The sequence below is a fragment of the Equus przewalskii genome, chromosome 9 (genome assembly GCF_037783145.1).
Source record: "Equus przewalskii isolate Varuska chromosome 9, EquPr2, whole genome shotgun sequence".
Taxonomy (NCBI): domain Eukaryota; kingdom Metazoa; phylum Chordata; class Mammalia; order Perissodactyla; family Equidae; genus Equus; species Equus przewalskii.
The window spans coordinates 74,370,967-74,391,641 of record NC_091839.1 but is presented as its reverse complement, the minus strand read 5'-3'; the positions used below and the strand labels follow the sequence as shown (position 1 = coordinate 74,391,641).

At 36.2% G+C, this 20,675-nt stretch overlaps 1 protein-coding gene across 13 annotated transcripts in view; it reads left to right on the top strand.

Moving 5' to 3' along the window:
- The window catches only part of PTPRK (protein tyrosine phosphatase receptor type K), a 503,656-nt gene that overhangs the window by 409,367 nt on the left and 73,614 nt on the right, over nucleotides 1–20,675 (top strand). For all 13 annotated transcript variants that reach the window (XM_008524381.2, XM_008524380.2, XM_008524376.2 and 10 more), the window contains exons 12-13: nucleotides 6,071–6,344; nucleotides 9,085–9,121. In XM_008524381.2, coding sequence (XP_008522603.1) covers nucleotides 6,071–6,344; nucleotides 9,085–9,121 — 311 coding nt within the window. The remainder of the gene's footprint in view (nucleotides 1–6,070; nucleotides 6,345–9,084; nucleotides 9,122–20,675) is intronic.

The following is a 20,675-nucleotide window of genomic DNA, read 5'->3' as shown; positions in this document are numbered from 1 at the left end:
GCAGCCTCTGTGACCTTTTAATTCCTAACTTGTTGTTTATCAGGAATTCTATAATAAATATTAAAATGCAATTTGCCATTTCCTTTATCTTTTCAGTATTAAATCTCCCGTATTACCTAATATCCCTCATCTTGCAGAAAATTATGAGCCGTGTTTTCAGGAATTGAATCGAATTATTATAATGATTTTAATTTCTGCACATGTGTAATTAGATAAATGCCCAAAACCTTAAACAAGTTTCCATGTGAAACTTGTAAATTTTGTGGATACTTCTGTTTTCATACTTCTACTGAGAAACAAATCGAGGCACAGGAATCAGCCCAAGCATTTCATAATTGAATCATCTCAGATTGTTTACTTATTCAGTAAAAAAAATAAAATTAATCTTTGTTCCACGGGTAAAATGAATACATTTGACCTTATGAGCACTTATTAACCATCCAAATAATCCTATATCTCTGGAAAGGAAGAAATATTTTCCTTAATTAAAAAAAAAATTGATAAAAGAACATGAGTCCATAAAGGAGACTCTTAAGTCCTGTGGCTAAAATCATGGGAATACCACACCAGAGAAAAAGAGGGATGACTGAATACACTTGTAATATAAACACTTGCAAATCCCTGGCCACTTGAAATTGCAAAGTAAGTATATAATGCTATTCATGAATCACTGATCTGTGAGTGAGTCTGATTGCTGATCCGAAGGAGAAAGAGAAAATGCCTGCATTCAACATCTTTGTCTATGGACAAGTAATCAGGTCAATCACATGTTTCTTCCTGTGATAAAATTTACTGTGTAGGTGTTCCATTCTGCTACTGCTGTTTAAACGAGTGGCTAGGTACTTGCACATTATCTTTTAAGAGCTAGATATTTGAGTGAATTCAGCTTTACTTAATGTAAGTTGCAAACACCATGTATTATTATTGCGTAATTGTGCTACATGACATAACTTCCACTAACTCTTTATTCATTTAATCAATTTATTACACAAACATTGACTGACCATGTACTGTGTGCCAGGCACTGTGCTGGGCACTGTAAATTAAAGATAAAATGATCACAACAAGACACAGGGCCTGTGCCCAGAGTTGTCATGGATGATCAAAGGTGCCTGCAGTCTTGTAAATCCTTTGCTCATAGCTGGCCTTCAGGAACTTTGTTGAATTAATGACTATGTTATCAATAACACATTTTTAAATCAAAAGTTTTTCTTTTACTTTGTTGACATTTAGTTCCCACAAAATTTCTAATTACCAAGAATTAATATAGTCTGAACTAATGGTTACACAAAAATCATCCTGGATAGTCATATATCCTCTTTTTCGGACACAGAAATGAACCTCTTAGTGTTTGTTGGAAAGACATATGACCTTTTCTGGAATTGATCCCAGTGGCTGAGAACTCTAAATTTTACCCTGTAGGAGATTAGTGCTCAAAGAAAGAAATTTAAAACCTGGAATTTTACAAGAAGAAATGATTAAACGATATATGAACAAATAAGTATTTTTAAAAGAATGTTATTACCAGGAAAAAAGTCAATTCTCCAATAGATTGATATTCTAATTGCACCTTGTCCGTCTTTAGTTTTTTGTGATGACTTGCCCAGCTATCTGGAATCACCCATAGGTGGAGGCCAGGTGGCAGGACCAGACTGGTCTAGTCAGGTGATTTGGCCCTCAGATGATTCCTGCCTCCTTTGTTTTCTGAATCCTCTAGTCAAGAGCCCTATCTAGGAGCCGGCCCGGTGGCGCAGCGGTGAAGTTCACATGTTCTGCTTCTCAGTGGCCCAGGGTTCGCTGGTTTGAATCCTGGGTGCGGACATGGCACCGCTTGGCAAAAGCCATGCTGTGGCAGGCATCCCACATATAAAAAGTAGAGGAAGATGGGCACGGATGTTAGCTCAGGGCCAGGCTTCCTCAGCAAAAAAGAGGAGGACTGGCAGTAGTTAGCTCAGGGCTAATCTTCCTCAAAAAAAAAAAAAAAGCATCCTATCTTCTTTCCTCTGACCATGTTCTTACCGTTGGTATTGCTACTAGTAACTGGAGCCTTACCTTGAAGGTTATTTTGTCCAGTGCTCTAATTTCTTTGCAGATTTGACCCGATCAATTTTCATAACGCTGTATTTATAGTCTGGTACTTCAAATCTTTGATCGGATCCTCATCACTACCTTCAGATTCTTGAAACTATTTGACCTAATTTCTTCTTTATTTATGTCAGCCTATCGGAATTTCTTCTCTGCTAAAGCTTGTTGCCAGTGCATTCTGTCTATGGCCCATCTCCTCCCCTCCAAGAGAAGCCAGATGTATATACCACCTAGCTAAACCTCCTCAGAGCATCCATCTGTTAGGTTGGTCTGCTATCATAGGCTCTAAATATTAGGTTCTATCTTTCCCTACTTTATAGTGTAACTAGCCTCTGCCAGATGGTGTTTCACCATCCATTTGTCCCAACTCCAGTGGAAATATCTAATTCTTTCTGCTCTGGTCTTCCCAATGTCAAACAAACTCTAATTCCAAAAACCTTTGTCATGGCACCTGGAAAATCCTTGTTGGGTATAGTTTGATCATTTAGTTTAGTTTTATTAAGAAATCTAAAATTACCTCTCATTTCTAGAAATGCATCCATTCAATAACATTCAGTCTGTGCCAGGAGGTGAGCTGGATACTTGGAATAGAAATCCACATAAGGTGATTTAGCATGTGCCCTTAAGTGGTATATTACAAGGGAGATAGAACATGGTTAAAAATCGAACTTGTTAAAGTTAGTGCCAGGATTTTGAGCTTTGTTGATTCAGAAACTGATAGTTCCTCTTACAGAAATAGGTAAGTCATGAGAGACCTCGCTTGAGCATTTAAGGAGCAAAGAGATGGAGAGCAGGAAATACAATGGTAACCAAAATGATAATCAAACCTTTATTCTGTGGATCATCAAAATGTTGGCAATGGGGCAGTACGAGCAATGGTGGCTGTAGGATCTTGGGAAGTCTGTTTATAAGAGAAATAGCAAAACATTGGAGCTGGGGAATTTCTCCTGAAGCTTTAAGGAGACATTTCAGATAAAAAGTAAGAATAACAATTCTATGATTTGTTATTTGCTATCACTAAGAAGTTTTGGAAGCTAAAACTACAACAATTTACAGAGGGTTTACTTACTATTGGGTTAAAAAAAATCCATGGAAGGCTGTTATACGTAATTTTGGGTTCAGCTCCAACATTTTTAAACATTAAATCAGGAAGACTATCTATCACATGTATCACGTAATCGCTTTTTGAGCTAATGGCAAAATCACCTTATGTATTTTCTTATAATCATATAGCTGAAGGGAAATTGTACGATGAGAAGTCATCATTTGGCCTCCCACAAAACAACAAATGACTACATACCAGTGTTTAATCAAATTAGATTATAGTATAGTGAAATCATTTTTAGTTTTTTAACGTAAGGAAATCATATTTTAAGTATTGAGTGAAGATTCATAACGCCGGTATATTGATTTTAACTTAATTGTGGAAATATTTTAAAATTTAATTAAAGGAATGGTGAATGTATGAAATATGGGTAGAGTGAGTAAAACTCTTCGGGTGGCTTTGGAATATTTTAAATTGCTGGAGTACTAAGCTCAAATAATATTTAGATCTAGCTCGCCTTAAGTACCATTAGGTAATTAGACAACCACAAGGCTGAATAAGCACGGGCCCATTTCATGCAATCAGTCAAATCACTTCTAATTTGATTTCTCATTCCTTATTTTCTGTCCTTTAATTAATTTGTATTGATAAATAAGAAAGTAGCAGGAGAAAAAACAGATTAAAAAAGTGGAAGCATGTGGTTGGAAAACCATCTGCCCAGACAAATTGAACAATGAGGGCAAGATAATTTCTTTTAAAAATGAACTTTATAACTTTCAATTTGGGGCTCCATCTCAAGTTCGAGTTCTTTCCCAAAGAGCAGATTGCATCTGTTCATCATCCACTCCTCTCCAACAGCAGCAGTTTGCTTTGCTGCTGGTAGATCTGGAGATACAGGCTGTCTTGCCTGAAGTTTCCTAATGTGGAGTGTACAACCTATGTCCATGTAATAGAATTAGTTAAGACTGAATCTTCACTAGATTGTCTGGATTTTCCTAGAGGTATGGGATAATTAACAAGGAATTTATTTTTTTAAGGATCAGGCTAAATGACTAACAAGGGTGGGTAATTATCATTATTGTGCATTAGGGCAAGAATGTGAGGTGCGACTTGTTTGGGAGGTATGCATACGTGAGTTTATCTGTGTATATGTATGTATCCACAGGATTTGCAAATATGCAACATACAAAGATGGATTCAAAATGGAAAATAAGCAGAAAAAAAAGACTAGGTTTGCTTCACATGGCATATGTCTACCATGATCTTTTCTTTTTTCTCTCCAAGGGCCATGCTTATGTATTTCCTGTATTTTAAAATTGACAAGTGTCTGCTCCGTGACCCCCTCAGAGTACAGGTATCTTGTCAGTAGCATTCCTAGGAGCTTAGAGACCCAGCTTGGCCGAGGTCCAGAGAATGACGCAGTACACATAATTCCAAATAGCATAGACTTCTGCCTTAGTTACTTGCCCCAATCTCGACTTCTGACATTAATATAATTTCTGTACTTTTCCTAAAGGAAAAGAGATGGATACCACCCTACCAGTTTCTTAGCAATATTTTAATGAGAAATGGGAACATGAATAATTAGGGAGAAAAGAAAGTTTAATTTGTAAGGCTCCTTTCTTTTTAATCTATGAAGCTCTTCAGTTTGTAGGGCTGACAGAGTTTATATTAAGTGAGGGTTTTAAGCCAGATTCTAACCTGGTATTTTTCTTGGTATCTAAACTGGTAATTCTATTTTTAATTGTCACAGATGCAAATTCAATCTCTCTTCCTCCCCTTTTCTTTTTCTTTTTATGGAAGTTCATTAAGGAAAATATTCTATTCCTGCTGGAGAGCCATTGAATAGTGGCTCTTTCCCCATATAGAATGAGCATATTTGCCTAGAGACTCAAGATTCGAACATACAACCCTACACACAGCTTATTTATATTCAATTTATTTCAGCGACCGCAATGCATTTCCTAATAATTTTCAGGAATTTTGAAACATAATTCTTTCAAATTCCTTAGTAATATATAAAAATATATTAATAACATCAACTTTATTAGGTGTACATTACCTACAAAATGTTTGCCTAAAGAATGCCCTATGAAGAAAGAAGATTATGAATATACTAGTTTCAGAAATTGATAAAAAAATTATTAGTGATTAGGCAGATCTTTATTTTAAAGTTGCATTATTCTTTCCTTTCCTCTGTAAAATAGCAGCTCTCGTAGAAAAGTTTTTAAGAAAGGCATTGGAAGGTTCAGGTTTGAGCTTTAATAGGCCAAATGCCATCTGTTTCTACAATTTGTAACATTTTATTATTAACAGCTCTAGAAGAAGGAGGCAGTCTATTTCGGTGGCGAGGACAGATTTCTGTCCATCTGTGCCCGTATTGCAGCATGTCACTTGTGCTTTAGATCTGCATAGCTCTGAGCCAATGTTGATGCCGTGGCAAGGTCAAGAGGTGGAAGAGCCTGTCAGCACATTCTGTCTCTAACACGTTGACAAGGCAAACTGGTGCTTCAAGCTCCGCCCTGAGGCAGCCATTCTGCTGGGCCTTGGAGCTGGGCCTTCCAGACCCTCGTTTCAAAAGAAAATGTTAGCTTTAAACATTTAAAAATATCAGACAAAGAACTTAATCTATTATGTGTCTCTGGTTAATGTCAGGTTCCTTATTAAAGTGGCTCATTTCTCAACATTTAAAAATGTGTCAAGTTCTGTGGTGATTTTTCTTACTTTTTTTCAGTTCCTTAGTGACTACGATGGGGTTGGAATCCATGTGAAATTCTCTTTTATTGCAAAATGGCCAAAAACAAGAATGTAGTGGGTTTGGACTGACTTTAAACTTTTACCTGTTACACGTTAATATTAAGTACTTCATTTTTTTTTTTTTTTGAGAGATCTTAATGTCTAGAATCTCTGAATGTGTGCTTTTTTTCTTTTTCCAAAAAGTGCCTATCAGATTGTGGTGGAGGAGTTGCACCCACACCGAACCAGGCGAGAAGCCGGAGCGATGGAATGCTATCAGATTCCCGTGACCTACCAAAATGCCATGAGTGGGGGCGCCCCGTACTACTTCGCTGCAGAACTGCCCCCGGGGAATCTTCCTGAACCTGCCCCATTCACAGTGGGCGACAATAGGACCTATCAGGGCTTTTGGAACCCCCCTTTGGCTCCCCGCAAAGGATACAACATCTATTTCCAGGCAATGAGCAGTGTGGAGAAGGTGAGCTGCTTCCAGGATTTGCTTTTTCATTGCCCTGAGGAAAAACAGCAGTCAAATTTTATAAATCCTCGGTAGCGTTTGTCAGGGGAAAAAAACGCAAAAACAATTGGTGTGTAGGGGGTGTTTCTGTTCCCAGCAGTGTGCACGTTGGGGCCTACTGTAGGGCTGGGGCTCCGTGTCAGTTACACCGCACGAGATTGCTGTTTCCTAGTAACTGTTTCTACTTGCGCCTCCTTCGGGAAAGTCCGCAAGAGCAATTGTGAGTCAAATGATTTGAAAAGGTGGGTGTGCTGCTGCTGCGTGCGACTGCAGCCCCAGTAAGTGTTGGGCATTGTTCTGTTGTCTTTGCTCAGTAGCGGCACTCTTCAGAAGATTAAATTTACTGCAGGATAAACAGAATGGGTGTTCCGCAGCAGGCTAATAAACCCTTATAAACTTTTCAGGGGGTACAAGCCAAATAGTAAATAACAAGTAACAATTCTCTGATTACAAAGTAATAGGGCGCCTGTGGTACAGCTGACAGCCTAAACAGAAGGCTGCCTGGAGATGGCGGGTTCCTGGGCCGTAGAGGAGCCTGTTTTCGATTCCCCTGGCTGCCCCTCCTTTTCCTATTTTGGACACAGTTGTTTTTGAACACTGCCGCTGATCCCAAATGAATATTGAAGAGGAAAACACAACAGGAAGTTAGAAACTACCAGTGGTTCCATATGTAGGCAAATAACCTGGCCTTTCATGCTTCATGCTGTTCTCTTTCAAAGATTTTTCTTTCCTAAAACTTACTTAATTTAATTTTTTTCAGAGACGAGTAGAAAAAAAATGTTAATAGAAAACTCCCACAATGTAAAAATCTTGTAGAAGCGTGACATTTTTGTGTACTTGTAGCTATGTAGGAAATTGCTGGGTTTGGGTAATTGAATCCCTGAGGTGGGTACCTGGGACATGATGTGAAATATGTGATATCCGATTGCAACAGTTATATCAGATCTCAGAATAGTTGAATTGGAAGACATAACAATCCATTTGCATTTCTGCAGAGGCCATGAGAACTTAGGGTATTGACTGGCTGCTCTTGAATGAAAACTGTCTCTCTGCTTACCTACATGGTTGGCTTACAGTATTTGCCAACGAAAAATGCCATGGCATCTTCTAAGATGTACTCCAAAGCCAGAGGATGCTCATGGTTGAAAATATTCTTCTCATCTTCTAGTTTATTTCTACATAAGTGGGAGTGTTTAAAGGCAAGTCAGCTACCCACTTCCTACCTACGCATCATTCCGTACCACTGGTGCAATTGGGCTGCTCAAAAAAGAGAAGACTATGGATGTTATTTTTCCAATTTGGGTGTAAACTAGCGTGGTGGTGAAAACTTAGTTCTGTGTTTGGGTATTCGTCTTTAGAGAGGTGAGAGACTCCAAATTAACTTTTGTTACTTGGTCTATGGTATGAGAGGAGTGTTAATGAATGTCTGTTACTTATAAAGGGTTTTCTCTGCCTCTCTTTAAAAGCCTTGATAGAAATTTTCTCTTCTAATTGTTAATGTATCTTCACGTTGTTTAATCAAAGTACAGAGTAGCAACAATATATTTCAGTTATCTTGGCAAATAGTTTCAAAATTGACATGACTCCCAACCAACAGAGGCTGGTAACCCTGATACTGTTAACAGTGATTGCTTTTCAGAAATCAAAATCCTTTTGGGCCTTTATGGGAATAGGAGACAACTCCTGGAGCTTTCTATGAAGGCTCCAGGTCACAATCAAGTAATAGAAGTGCAAACTTTCATTTTTAATTACTAATCCCCCCTCAATGCTTTATTTTGTTCAATTTAAAAATAATAAATGCTTAAGAGAAAATTATAAACTCTTGGTTTATCAATATATAGAACTACTCAAGATGGAGTTACAAATGCATCTTGAAAACAAATAGCCTCTGTTTTGTTCACTGGCTTTAACATATTTTCCGACCTCTCGTGTGTTCGAAGATATAAGCTGAATGAAGGAAGTCCCAGAGGTGTGGGCCCAGAGGTGAGTTCCACCTCCTAGTGCCACCCCAGAACATTTAAGAAAGAAAAGATAAGAAAATAACATAAATTGAAATAATTCTTGATCTTTCCGATTTTGACTTCTGCTTCCTCTACCAATTTGTCTAGCAAGAGGACGAACATAACCACACTAAGAAATATTTAACCCCTAACAACTGAACTACAAAGGAATAAAGAACAGATAAATTATAGTGCAACTGTGATGCAATTTTTTGTTGATCTTTCCTTCTGTCATATGGCTCTTTAGTCATGCTAGGATTCAAGTGAGAGTATGTGATGTTCAGCTTTGGTTTGAGTCTACAAGTATGAGGTGAAAATGAAGTTTATATTTGTGTCTGATTTGTATTAGCTTTGCAAGTACATTTTTCTTTCTGATTATTCAAAAAGTATAACAAATGCACATAGAATGCCCTACCACTTGTTCCAGACAAGATAGCCTATTTCATTAAGAGGTGAAAACAGATTCCTAAATCTTTAGGAAACACGGAAAAAAAATTTCAAATTTTAAAGTTCTTATTTCATGTCTTTTAAAAATCTCCCTGAAAATACATATTTAAAAAAAGCAGTTTCCTTAATTCTGCAGTTCTGTTCTGTATAAACCTACTTTATAACCCCAAGTTGATCTTCATAGCAGTTATAGTTTGTGAAATAGGAAACATTATCTATACACTGACTACTTTCTTTCACTTTTATTCCATCAGGAAACCAAAACCCAGTGTGTACGAATTGCTACAAAAGGTAAGAGGTTTGCTTTTGTTCCAAATTCCATTTGCCCGCTTTCTAAAATGAAAGAGCTTTGTTCCCTGCTTCAGGGCTAATCACATGTGGCACTTCTATTCCAAAGTGTTTGTAGTCGGGCCCCGTTAAACCGCCAGCCAAGTTCTCTTACTCACTTGGGTGTCTAATTTAACACAAAAGGGGGCTGCTTTCCGTCCTCTAATGCTCGACTGGAGGAATCTTGTTATGAGAATAGGAAGGATTTAGAAAACCTTAGAAGGGTTTATTTCTGCTATTTAGTGTCTGAAAGGTCTTGTGCTACTGATCAACCAATGTATTAGGAAAAGCTCAGCAATATCAGCTCAAACCAGCAAGTTCTTGTTTAAAAACGTGTGTTCCTTTCTGTGGTAGACACTTAAAGATGAAAAGAACCGAGCTAGTCTATGCAGATATAAGAGTAGGGGTGAGGGGACTGGTCCTTCTCCTCATTGGTAGCAGTGCGGTTTGATTGAAGATATTTTACTAATTTTTTACTTAAAAAAATGTGTTTTTTAATCCAGCTGATGCCAAGAAATTAGATCTGTGATGGCTAATGGCCAGGGCAATTCCTGCTGACTTTGCATATTACAGCTTAGTTGCCTAGTTTCTTTAAGGGAAAACATGTTCATCTTTGAATGAGTATTTGGAGTTCAGAGTGGGAGAAAATCTCCTGCATTCACTATGTTTATAATCCTTCATTTAAGAGTTATTTGATTGTGCCAACAAGGGAGAGAGAGCTACTTGGTGTTTTCTAGCAAGAGAAACAAGAAAAAGCTGTCCGCATGCAGACGTGGGGCTCTGCAGAGGGTTGGTGCTCAGGGTCATTTGCTGCCAGAATTAGTATTAGACCCACATTCATGAGCAGTAGTTGATTCATTTGGGATATAAATGAATGGCCATATTCTGTTTGTGCTGGCATCTTTCCTTCCATCATTCTTCTCCATCTAATCACCAATCTGCTCAATTAGGCATTTGTGTTTTACTCTTGATTTGTAAAGGCAATAAAGACAGACTTCCCCAGACTCATGAGAAGTAATAAAAAAGCTTCACAGGAAAGGAAAAAGAATACACTTTTTCAGTTCAGATACTAAGATTTTTCATGATATTTTAAGAAATAAAGCAATCCTTAATAAAGGGAAAAAAGAAAATATATAGAGATGCACATAATGTATAATCATTTATTTTATTTTAAAAACTTAGCTTATGGATCGAAAGTTAGAGTTGAAATTTTTAGAACATAATGGCAGAAGGCGTTTAGGTATACATCACGTGCTTTTCCAGATTTAAAACAGAGCCAGAAATGTGAAATGGTCTCTCATTAGTTTCCAAGAAGTCCTTCAATATGGTCATGTGGCATTTCTGTAACTGAGAAAACATAGCTATAAATTATTCTGAAATTTTAAATTTTCTTGTTCAGTTAATTGTTTGCATGAACATGAGCTGTTTAAGTGTCATTTTGTTCCCCAGTGCAAATAATATCATGATGACAAATATCATATGGTCTTTATACTGCAAGAGAGCTGAGATTATGGAAATTGAATTTACCGTGTTGCATAGAGTATTTGCCAGAAACTCACAGGTGGTAAGAAAGAGTCTATCTGTGGTAGTTTCTTTGTCTAATAATCTAGCCCTGCTATACTTCTGGATCTCAAGTTGACAGTGTGGTTTAATGAGTCAGATAAAAGGACTCTGGCCCTAGACTATCTGGGTTCAAACCCTGACTTTGCCCCTTACTATTTTTTAGCATTGAACAAATTATTTAACCGCTCACTCCCAAAATAAGAATAACAGAGTACTTACCCCTTACTATCATTGTGAGGATAAATATATATATGAAGGGCTTGAATAGTGCCTAGTATATTGTGACTATTGCATTAGTTAACTGCCTTTTCATCATAATTATTATAATCATTTTGTACCTTACTTCAGAAGGACATAATTTGTGTTATGTGGTTACAAAAGAGATATGTATAAAAACAAAACTGCATTTTCATGATAGAGATTACATGGAGGGAAAGTAAGTTTTTAAATTTTTTTTAATGTTTCTATCCAGATCAAATGTAATTCTTTCTCTGAACATTTAGCGTTTTTCCACATATGAAAAAAAAAACACATTTATTAAGGTAAAATCAACTTATTGCCTAACTATATTTTAAACTAACACCTTACAGTATGGTCGGCTTTAGTATAAAATTCTTCAGTGTGAAAATGAAAAGTTTTCTGGCAGGGCATTTTGAAGATACAATTAATATTTAAAATGGCATAACCATACTGACTAGGAAGGGGCATGAAGGAACCATATGGGCAAGGAATGGTTCAGTATTTCACAGGTGTATATACAGGTGTATGGATTGTGTGAAATCCATTAAACTATATACTTAAAATGTATGCACTATGCTGATTTACAGCACTGAAAATTCTTGTGAAAGAATTGAATGTGAAAGGATTTAAAAGCCAAGAACAATTAGCATACAGACTAGAATAGCATGATCACTTTGAAAATTTTTAACATGTAAGAATTGTTCTAGAAGCTTTCCTGGGTAATAGATTGTTTCCTGCCTTCTGAAACTCATACCTGATGGCAGCCAACACATAAAGAGGATATAGACATTGGCTTGACTGTTAAAAAAAGATATGAAGTAAATAATTTCATAATGTCTAAAATAAATAGTGATGTGAATATATATTATGAGACGAGTAAAAGGGTTTGGGAGTTATATCCATTGCAGTTGAGATCAGTGGTGCTCCTCTCTGACTTGTATTTAGGTAAGAAGTCATTAAGAAGATGTGTGTCAGGAATGGAGTGGAAGGGTTTATCGAAATTATATTGGAAATCATGAAAGTCATTCCATTTATAAAAAAGCATATATCCAAAACCAGAATTGTTGTAACCACAAGAAGAGGAATTTAGTTAGCTGTATCTTTGAAAAGCAGAAAGGAGAATAAGTCTTAGGAAAAGTTCCTGTGATACATCAGGAAAAAGGGGCAACACTGGAAGGTTACTTAGACAGTGAGGTGGGAGCTGTGCAACTTGCACGCTCAGCGTGTTTAGGCACAAGTCTCTCTAACCTCCAGTGAAAGAATACTGTTTTAGCTTGTTTGATATTGGTTTGCTCTCTGTCTTTTTACATGTAATTTGTAATACTGCCCTATATTGGTATACACACACAATTATTTTTAAATTGGTAGCTAAGAATCTTGTGCCATGGTATCATAAAGAATTTATACTGCAATAGCTTTATTTTTTCTTAAGGAAATTATTTCAATGAGTAACATTTCTATAGTTAGATTTAAACATTAATGATTCATGTAAATATTATATAAATTATAACAAAATTTACTCAAAGGATTTTCAAAAGTACTTCTCTGTAAATATGCTTTATCCATATTAAACTAACAAGAGATGCATTTCAATTGAATTTTATTTTGTCCAATAATATTTAGCATATTATGCCATTTAAAATTTTCTCAATGGATAATCATTTATGGAACCATGTACTCATTTACAGAAAATAACTCTTAAGCAAGCAAGCATTGATAAGAAATCAAGATGTTGAATAATTCCTTGCAATAAGACTAAAAAATCAGACCAATAGTATGTGAAATTGAAAGTATTATAATCTGTTTATATTAAGTAGCTCACTTTTTTTTTTTTTGGAGGAAGTAGTTAGCCCTGAGCTAACTACTGCCAATCCTCCTCTTTTTGCTGAGGAAGACTAGCCCTGAGCTAACATCCATGCCCATTTTCCTCTATCTTATACGTGGGACGCCTACCACAGCATGGCTTTTGCCAAGCGGTGCCATGTCTGCACCTGGGATCCAAACCGGCGAACCCCAGGCCACCAAGAAGCTGAACGTGCGCACTTAACCACTGCGTCACTGGGCCGGCCCCAAGTAGCTTACATTTTGACACTATTTTTGTCATTCTAACGGGTGTAAGGTGATATCTTAGTGTAGTTTTGATTTGCGTTTCCCTGACGATCAGCGATGATGAGCATCTTTTCATGTGCCTATTGGCCATCAGTATATCTTCTTTGGGAAATGTCTGTTCATGTCTCCAGCCCATTTTTTGATTGGGTTGTTTGGTGTTTTGTTGTTGAGTCATGAGAGTTCTTTATATATTATGGATATTAAGCCTTTGTCAGATATATGACTTGCAAATATTTTTTCCCAGTAAGTGGGTTGTTTTTTTGTTTCAATCCTGTTTTCATTTGCCTTGAAGAAGCTCTTTAATCTGATGAAGTCCCATTTGCTTATTCTTTCTATTGTTTCCTTTCTCTGAGAAGGCATGGTGTCCGAAAAGATCCTTTTAATACTGATGTCAAAGAGTGTACTGCTTACGTTTTCTTCCAGAAGCCTATGGTTTCAGGTCTCACCTTTAGGTCTTTGATCCATTTTGAGTTTATTTTGGTGAATGGTAAAAAAGAATGGTCAATTTTCATTCTTTTACATGTGGCTTTCCAGTTTTCCCAGCACCATTTGTTGAAAAGACTTTCTTTTCTCCATTGTATGCCCTCAGCTCCTTTGTCAAAGATAAGCTGTCCACAGATGTGTGGTTTTATTTCTGGGCTTTCAATTCTGTTCCATTGATCTGTGCACCTGTTTTTGTACCAGTACCATGCTGTTTTGATTACTGTAGCTTTGTAGTATGTTTTGAAGTCAGGGATTGTGATGCCTCCGTTTTGTTCTTTTTTCTCAGGATTGCTTTAGCAATTCGGGGTCTTTTGTTGCCCCATATGAATTTTAGGATTCTTTGTTCTAATTCTGTAAAGAATGTCATTGGGATTCTGATTGGGATGGCGCTGAATCCGTAGATTGCTTTAGGTAGAACGGACATTTTAACTATGTTTATTCTTCCAATCCATATACATGGAATGTCTTTCCATCTCCTTATGTCATCATCGAATTCTCTCAGAAAGGCCTTGTAATTTTCATTATATAGGTCCTTCACTTCCTTAGTTAAATTTACCCCAAGGTATTTTATTCTTTTTGTTGCAATTGTGAATGGTATTGTATTCTTGAGTTCTTTTTCTGTTGGTTCATTACTGGAGTATAGAAATGCTACTGATTTATGCAAATTGATTTTATACCCTGCAACTTTGCTGTAGTTGTTGATTACTTCTAACTGTTTTCCAGTGGATTCTTTGGGGTTTTCTATATATAAGATCATGTCGTCTGCAAACAGTGAGAGTTTCACTTCTTCCCTTCCTGTTTGGATTCTTTTTATTCCTTTTTCATCCGGCCCCGACATTTTTAAAATAGGGAATCTCTTTTTGGTGTCAGTCTAGAACATTAGAAACACGTTTGCTGCCTTGGCATAGGTACTTTGGTGGGATTTATTCTCCCTGGGCTCCAGAGAGAGCCGGAAAGGAGGAACCCGGATGGTTCTCCTAGAAGCCATGGAAAGGAGGGAAGTCCACTATCTAAGGCATGCATAGCTGCATTCCCCCATTTATTTAATATCAGTTTATTTATTCTTTTGATACCTGAAGTTGATGTGTGATTGCAAAAGATGCCTGTAAACTGGGTTTAATTCTTTATTTTATTTATCCCCATTCCAGGGAATGGTCTAAGTCAGATTGTTATTAGTTAAGCCTATTATTTATTTTGAACAGTGATGATATAAGTCCTTCCCGAATGCCTCAAAAATATCTTGACTTCAGTGCTAACATGCATTTTAAACATACATTCCAATATTAAGAAAAATTCTCTTGTCATAAAAGAGTTGATGTATGTGGAAGATTTTATCCAAAATATATGATAAAACATGCTGACACTATTCTTTCTTTGCTCTTTTGCTGTCTATTCCCTAATTACTGGATAAAGAGTAGGGGTTTTTTATAACGTTTTCTTCATAACCTTAGTTTTGTCTCATGCTGCTTCTGTCAAGTCTTTCATTGGTGCCCTTTTCTCTGAGTGTGCAGATGGATCTAGTGCCTTTTCAAGTGATCAGACATTCAAAAATAAACATGAGAAGAAAAAGAACACTTAGTCTGTCAAGAAGTTACAGTGAAACCATGGAAGCTCCGTTTGGTTGCACCATGTGCATAGAAGCTACTTGACTGAATTCATTCTCACCGTATTTACCGCAGATGAACTTGAACTTGAGTCCAACTCAACAATCCAACAATCCCAGCTCTTGAATTGCAACTTTTTTTTTAATTGGCTTTTCTTTCTTTAAAGATTGGCACCTGAACTAACATCTGATGCCAGTCTTCTTTTTTCTTCTTTTTCTTCTCCCAGAGCCCCCCAGCACGTAGTTGTATATTCTTGTGGTAGGTCCTTCTAGTTCTTCTGTGTGGGACCCACCTCAGCATGGCCTGATGAGTGGTGCTAGGTAAGCGCCCAGGATCCGAAACAGGGAACCCCTGGGCCACCAAAGTGGAGCGCATGAGCTTAACCACTCGGCCACAGAGCCAGCCCCGACTTGTACTATTGTGCTTTATCCATTACAGAGCTGACAATGTGGTGGAGAGTGGTTTGAAAGCTGGGGTGAGGTCTAAAGAAAAAAATATATTTCCTTGGGTTTCAGGGTCTAGAATTCTAACCTTAATTTCTTAAATTGCACTGAGATACTTTATATTTTGCCAGCTACATGTTGAAGGAAATGGTAAAGCATGAAGAAAAGATTTTCTGATTGTTCTATACCCCTTTTTTAAGCTGGTGGAAACCAGCATCAACTATGATAGTTTAGTCTGGCCATTAAGAAACTCTGGGCAGAGGTGTGACTTGGTCCCAGGATGGGGTTAGCTTTGAGGAAGCTGTTAGCCCTTCTGAAAAACTGTAATCAGTGAGAATAACCATCTTGCTTTTCCTCTGAATGCCTAAGCACTCTTGCTGGTCTTCACACATCTTCCTCCTGCTAGGGAATGCGTGTGCATCGTTCTTCCTGCCTATTGGATCTATACATTAGTTTTCAAAAATTAATCTGATTTGGAGTTTCATTTTTCTTGAACTCATAAGGGAGGAAACTCCAGAGAAGTATATTAGTAATAGAGTAATAGAGTAGAGCCTGAGGGAAATGAAAGCATATCTAAGTGAAACCAAGCTGAGAACAAGTACAATTTTAATAAAGCTTAAATCAGTGGTTCGTGGCTTGGAACTAACCTCTGTTAGGCACCACTATTTCCTGATGCTTTGTCAAAGGCCTTATTGTTGTAAATTCTTTTTTTAAATATAGAGAAAGCTACTAAGAGATTAACAGCTAGTAGATTTTTTCAACCTGTTTGCAAAACTATCTCTTTGATTTTGAAAAAGAGTAGAATAAAAAGGTAATATTTCTACAATGGATTCAAAGGCTAATGATTGTTGAAATTCTTTATTAGTCAGAAATTTCTTAGGATGAAAAACTGTCTGGATGGACTTTATGAGGAAGGGGTGACAATCTGCTTGTATTCCATAAGTCCATGCCTGATATTTAATATAAATGCAGTCAGTCTCTTTGGGATGAATGAATGAATGAATGAATGAATAATGACTATTGCTATCCAGAATTATTCCACTCTTCAATGCCCTGAACGTATATCAGTTGTCTTTTTTTCACTACATTTTTACCTTATTAACATAATTTAGAAATAATTTTAAGTGCTTATTTTCTTTTTAATCTTCCATAGAAAAAAAAAAATGAATAAAAATCTTGCTGTCTTAGTGTTCCAGTCAGCTTTTGCTTTCCTTCCATCTAAACTGTAGTACACTCTTAGAATGGACAAAATGAAGAAGACAAGTTTTGCCTGAAATATTAATTTCATTATTTCTTATATAAATATTCACCTTTTTTTCTGCATGAGGAGAATAAGCTTAAAAAGTAGTTAAACTTTTACTCTCCCCTCTACTGGGTAGGGTACTTAATTACTGGGTAATCGTTTGTAAGGAGCAAATGATACATAAGCCCTTAACTTTGAGAAGCGTATGGTCTGATTCATGACACATATAAAGACCTGAGAAAAATTAAAGACTAGAAAAAAATGCCATAAAATTTGTGTATGTAATGTAAGTATGTATATTAGATAAATATTCTACTAAAGTAATGGGGAGTTTGCAAAATCAGTAAAGTTACTTATGGGAAATTTCTGGCAAGTGGTGAATTCTTTGTCTAAGAAGCCAATTGAACTTTACTTATTATATTCATTATTTTATTATCACTTTAAGCAATTATTGCATATGTTACAAAGATATTACTAGTTTATTTTGCATACATTTTAGGGATTTCAAGAGCATTTACTCTACTTTTGTAATAAACTGTTTTTAAAATTGAAGACAACTAACATATACAAACCGGTTATACACAGATCTCTTACAAATATCTTTCCTTAAGTTTTGCTTATTTGTTTCTATGTTTCTTTGTTTCTGAAAAGATGTAAAAATAAAACTTCTCCTTTTACCTCTGTTTTTAAGTGTATCTTGATATTGCAAAGTGAGTTGCTATTGAAAATGTGCAACCAAAAGAACATTAAAATAAATAGGTTCCTCAAATACTGCAGGTACCTCTCATAACCCCTGATTTCAAATCTACCCTTGAACATCTCTCCTGTTTTCACTGATTGGCTTTATAATAAGTGATGCAAATGGTATTGGTAATAAGTAAATTTGAACTTATGAACTTATATCAATAAAATACTAATGTTCCATTTAGTATTTCTTTTACAAAAATGATTTTATGCTAAAAGTTTAGAACCCCTGACTTAAGTCATGCCCTCATTTTATGAATGAGAAAACTGGTGTTCGTTGATGATTCAGTTTTTTCCAAAGTAGAATAAACTGTTGAAAAGTGTAGAACTAGAAACCAGTTCTCTGTGCTTTTTTCAAAATACCACATTTATTCCAAACTGCCTGTCTGGAATCACCAGTTTAAATACTAATATATGTTCAGTCTTCATCTTCATGTCAACCAAGGCTGTATGATTACCAGAGGTCCACTATAGTCATCATTTCTCTAATGTGATTAAAGACTGTTCCAGAGATTTTTACTTGATAGGTGAGGAGATTTCCAAGCAAGTGTTGAAGGTGCAGAAGTTGTAAAAGCACACACACTTGTGTGTATGTGTATACATATTTATATATACATGCATATGTATGTGTAGAGACAAATATACACATTCACACATACATATAATTATATACATATATAATTTGTTGATATTATTGTTATCTTTATACAGTGGCAATACAGATTCCCTAATTTAATCCTTTGATTTTGAAGAAGGCAAATGCTAGATTAAAGAAAACTTGAAGTATTTTTTATCCTTAGCAATTAAAAACAGGTCTTTAGAGTGAATGCCCACATCAAAAGATTATATTCGTTTTATTGCAATATTATAGTACCATGAGCTCTGCCTCTCTTTTTTCTATATTTATCCTATTGTAGGGAAGAAAAGATTAAAATCCAGTTTGGCCTCATTGAAACACATTTGCAGAGTGTTAGAGAGCATTGGTTTATGATTATTGCTCCATAATAGACAAAGTAGTCTTTATCCCCTGTCAGTTTAGTGTCTGAAATTATGCATTCTATTCAGTTTTTAATGAAATGTGGATTACTTTAAAGATTATCTCTCCGATTTAATAAATGGCATTAGAGTACAAAGTTAATTGGATCTTTCTGGAATGAGCAGCGACCGCTATGTGTGATTGACAGAAGGCAAAGATAGTAAATGACATTTAACTTATGTTTAAAACTTTTAGATTAGTATTTTTTGTGATCAGTTTTCTCAAGTAAATTATGTAATCCCTATTACACTTATAAAAATCCTGGAGAAATTCTAATTTGTCTTAAAATAAAAATTCCTCAGATTGTCTGAAAATGAGATATAAAAAATGCCACATACGTGAGCACATAGATAGATTAGTGTGTTTTTATTGTAAAGGCAGAAAGTGAATGTTATCACCGAAACATCTAAGTAAATCTCAATTTGTCACCTTCTGTTTTTGACACGTATCTTGACTGAGCTTCAAACTTTGGAATCTTGTTCACTTCTTACATTTTCTATTCTTTATTCAAGAGCTCCTGCTGAATTTATTGGTAAAGAGATTACAATTTCTGCTTCATTGTTTAAGGAAATGCAGAAATTTGTTTGCAAATATGATGGTGGAGGTAAAAGTGATCCCTGCCACATTTTATATATCTCTCGTAATAGCAGGAAGAAGTTCACAGTTTGAGTATCACTGACCCTTAAATAAATAAACAAATTGTCCCTTTAGAACAATGCTACTCTTCCTGATAGATGTCTGTGTGTGCAGGTGTGCCTTCCATATTGCAAATTCAGAAAGACGATGTTTTAATTGCTGGCTGCTGCTGTTATTTACAACACCTGGCTTTGCATCTGTGCCTCTTAAAACCCCAGTCTTTGCCATTGAGGAAACGCCAATTTTTGTATACCTCCTGCTTTCTTGGTTTGTTTGCTTATCTTATCTTCCAGATGAAAATCCAACTGGGCTATTGCTTTTGAGGTAGGGTTTCACTGTACTGGTAAAACTTTCCTCCGCTCACTCTGATAAGCATCATCTCGGTTCTGACTCCTTTATCACAAGCTGCTTTGTATTGGCCAGTGATTATTTTTCTGACAAGTTCAGCCACTAGGGGAGATAGTTTGATGAAACGTGGTTCATTATAGGTGGTCTAACAGTGTTCTAAAGACTAGAGCAAATAAGAAAATTTTGGGGGAGAGGTAAGGAAGAAAGAAAATTAAAGATTCTAAAAAGTATGGAGCTCAGACATCACCTCATGCAGTTCAGGCTTTTCTCTCAGCTTTCCTGCCACATCATTTCTCAGAAGTGATACTAGTGACAACTATTTTATTAGTGTGTAATTTATTTTTTAAATTTGCATTTCACATCATCATGGTGAACAGCATCATCCCTTGAATGCATCTTTGTCCATTGCTTCATTTCCTATAACTAACTCCTCCACTGGCTGCTAAAGAGTGGGAGTTTGGTCATCCACTCGGAGTAGATTTAATGTGTGCTTACTCTCTGTCAGGCACTAAGCCAGATATTGAGCTCCAACGAAGAGAGTTGTGGGATGGAGGATGTGACACCTATATGCAGTTACTATGCAGAGCAGGTTTGGGGCAAAAACAATGATTGGCCACATCTGTCTTAAATTATGGGTTCTCATCTTCCACATGGAGATTCCTCAACTCTGCAAGATCTTTTCTTGAAATAGTATGCTTCCCTTTTCATTTTAGTAAAATATTTCTAGTCTGTGTTATATATTTGCTATAATTTATAATAATCTCCATTAAACATATATATTCTTGTCTGAAAACTACGTAGACAAAACAGATCTTATAAAACAGTTTTTATAAAACAAATCAGCAATCTAATGTTGTACTGTAGAGTCAAAGTTTTATGTATTTACCTAATGTGGGGGTGGGTTCTCTTGCCGACTTATTTATGGTTAGGGAAGCATATCTATATTTCTGTTTCCACCTAGAGATTGAAACATATGCAGATTTTTATATTACTATCATCCTGAAATGGTGATCTGAAGCCTGCTTTTTTTTTAACCTAAAATGTCTTGGACTTATTTTCAAGTTATAAA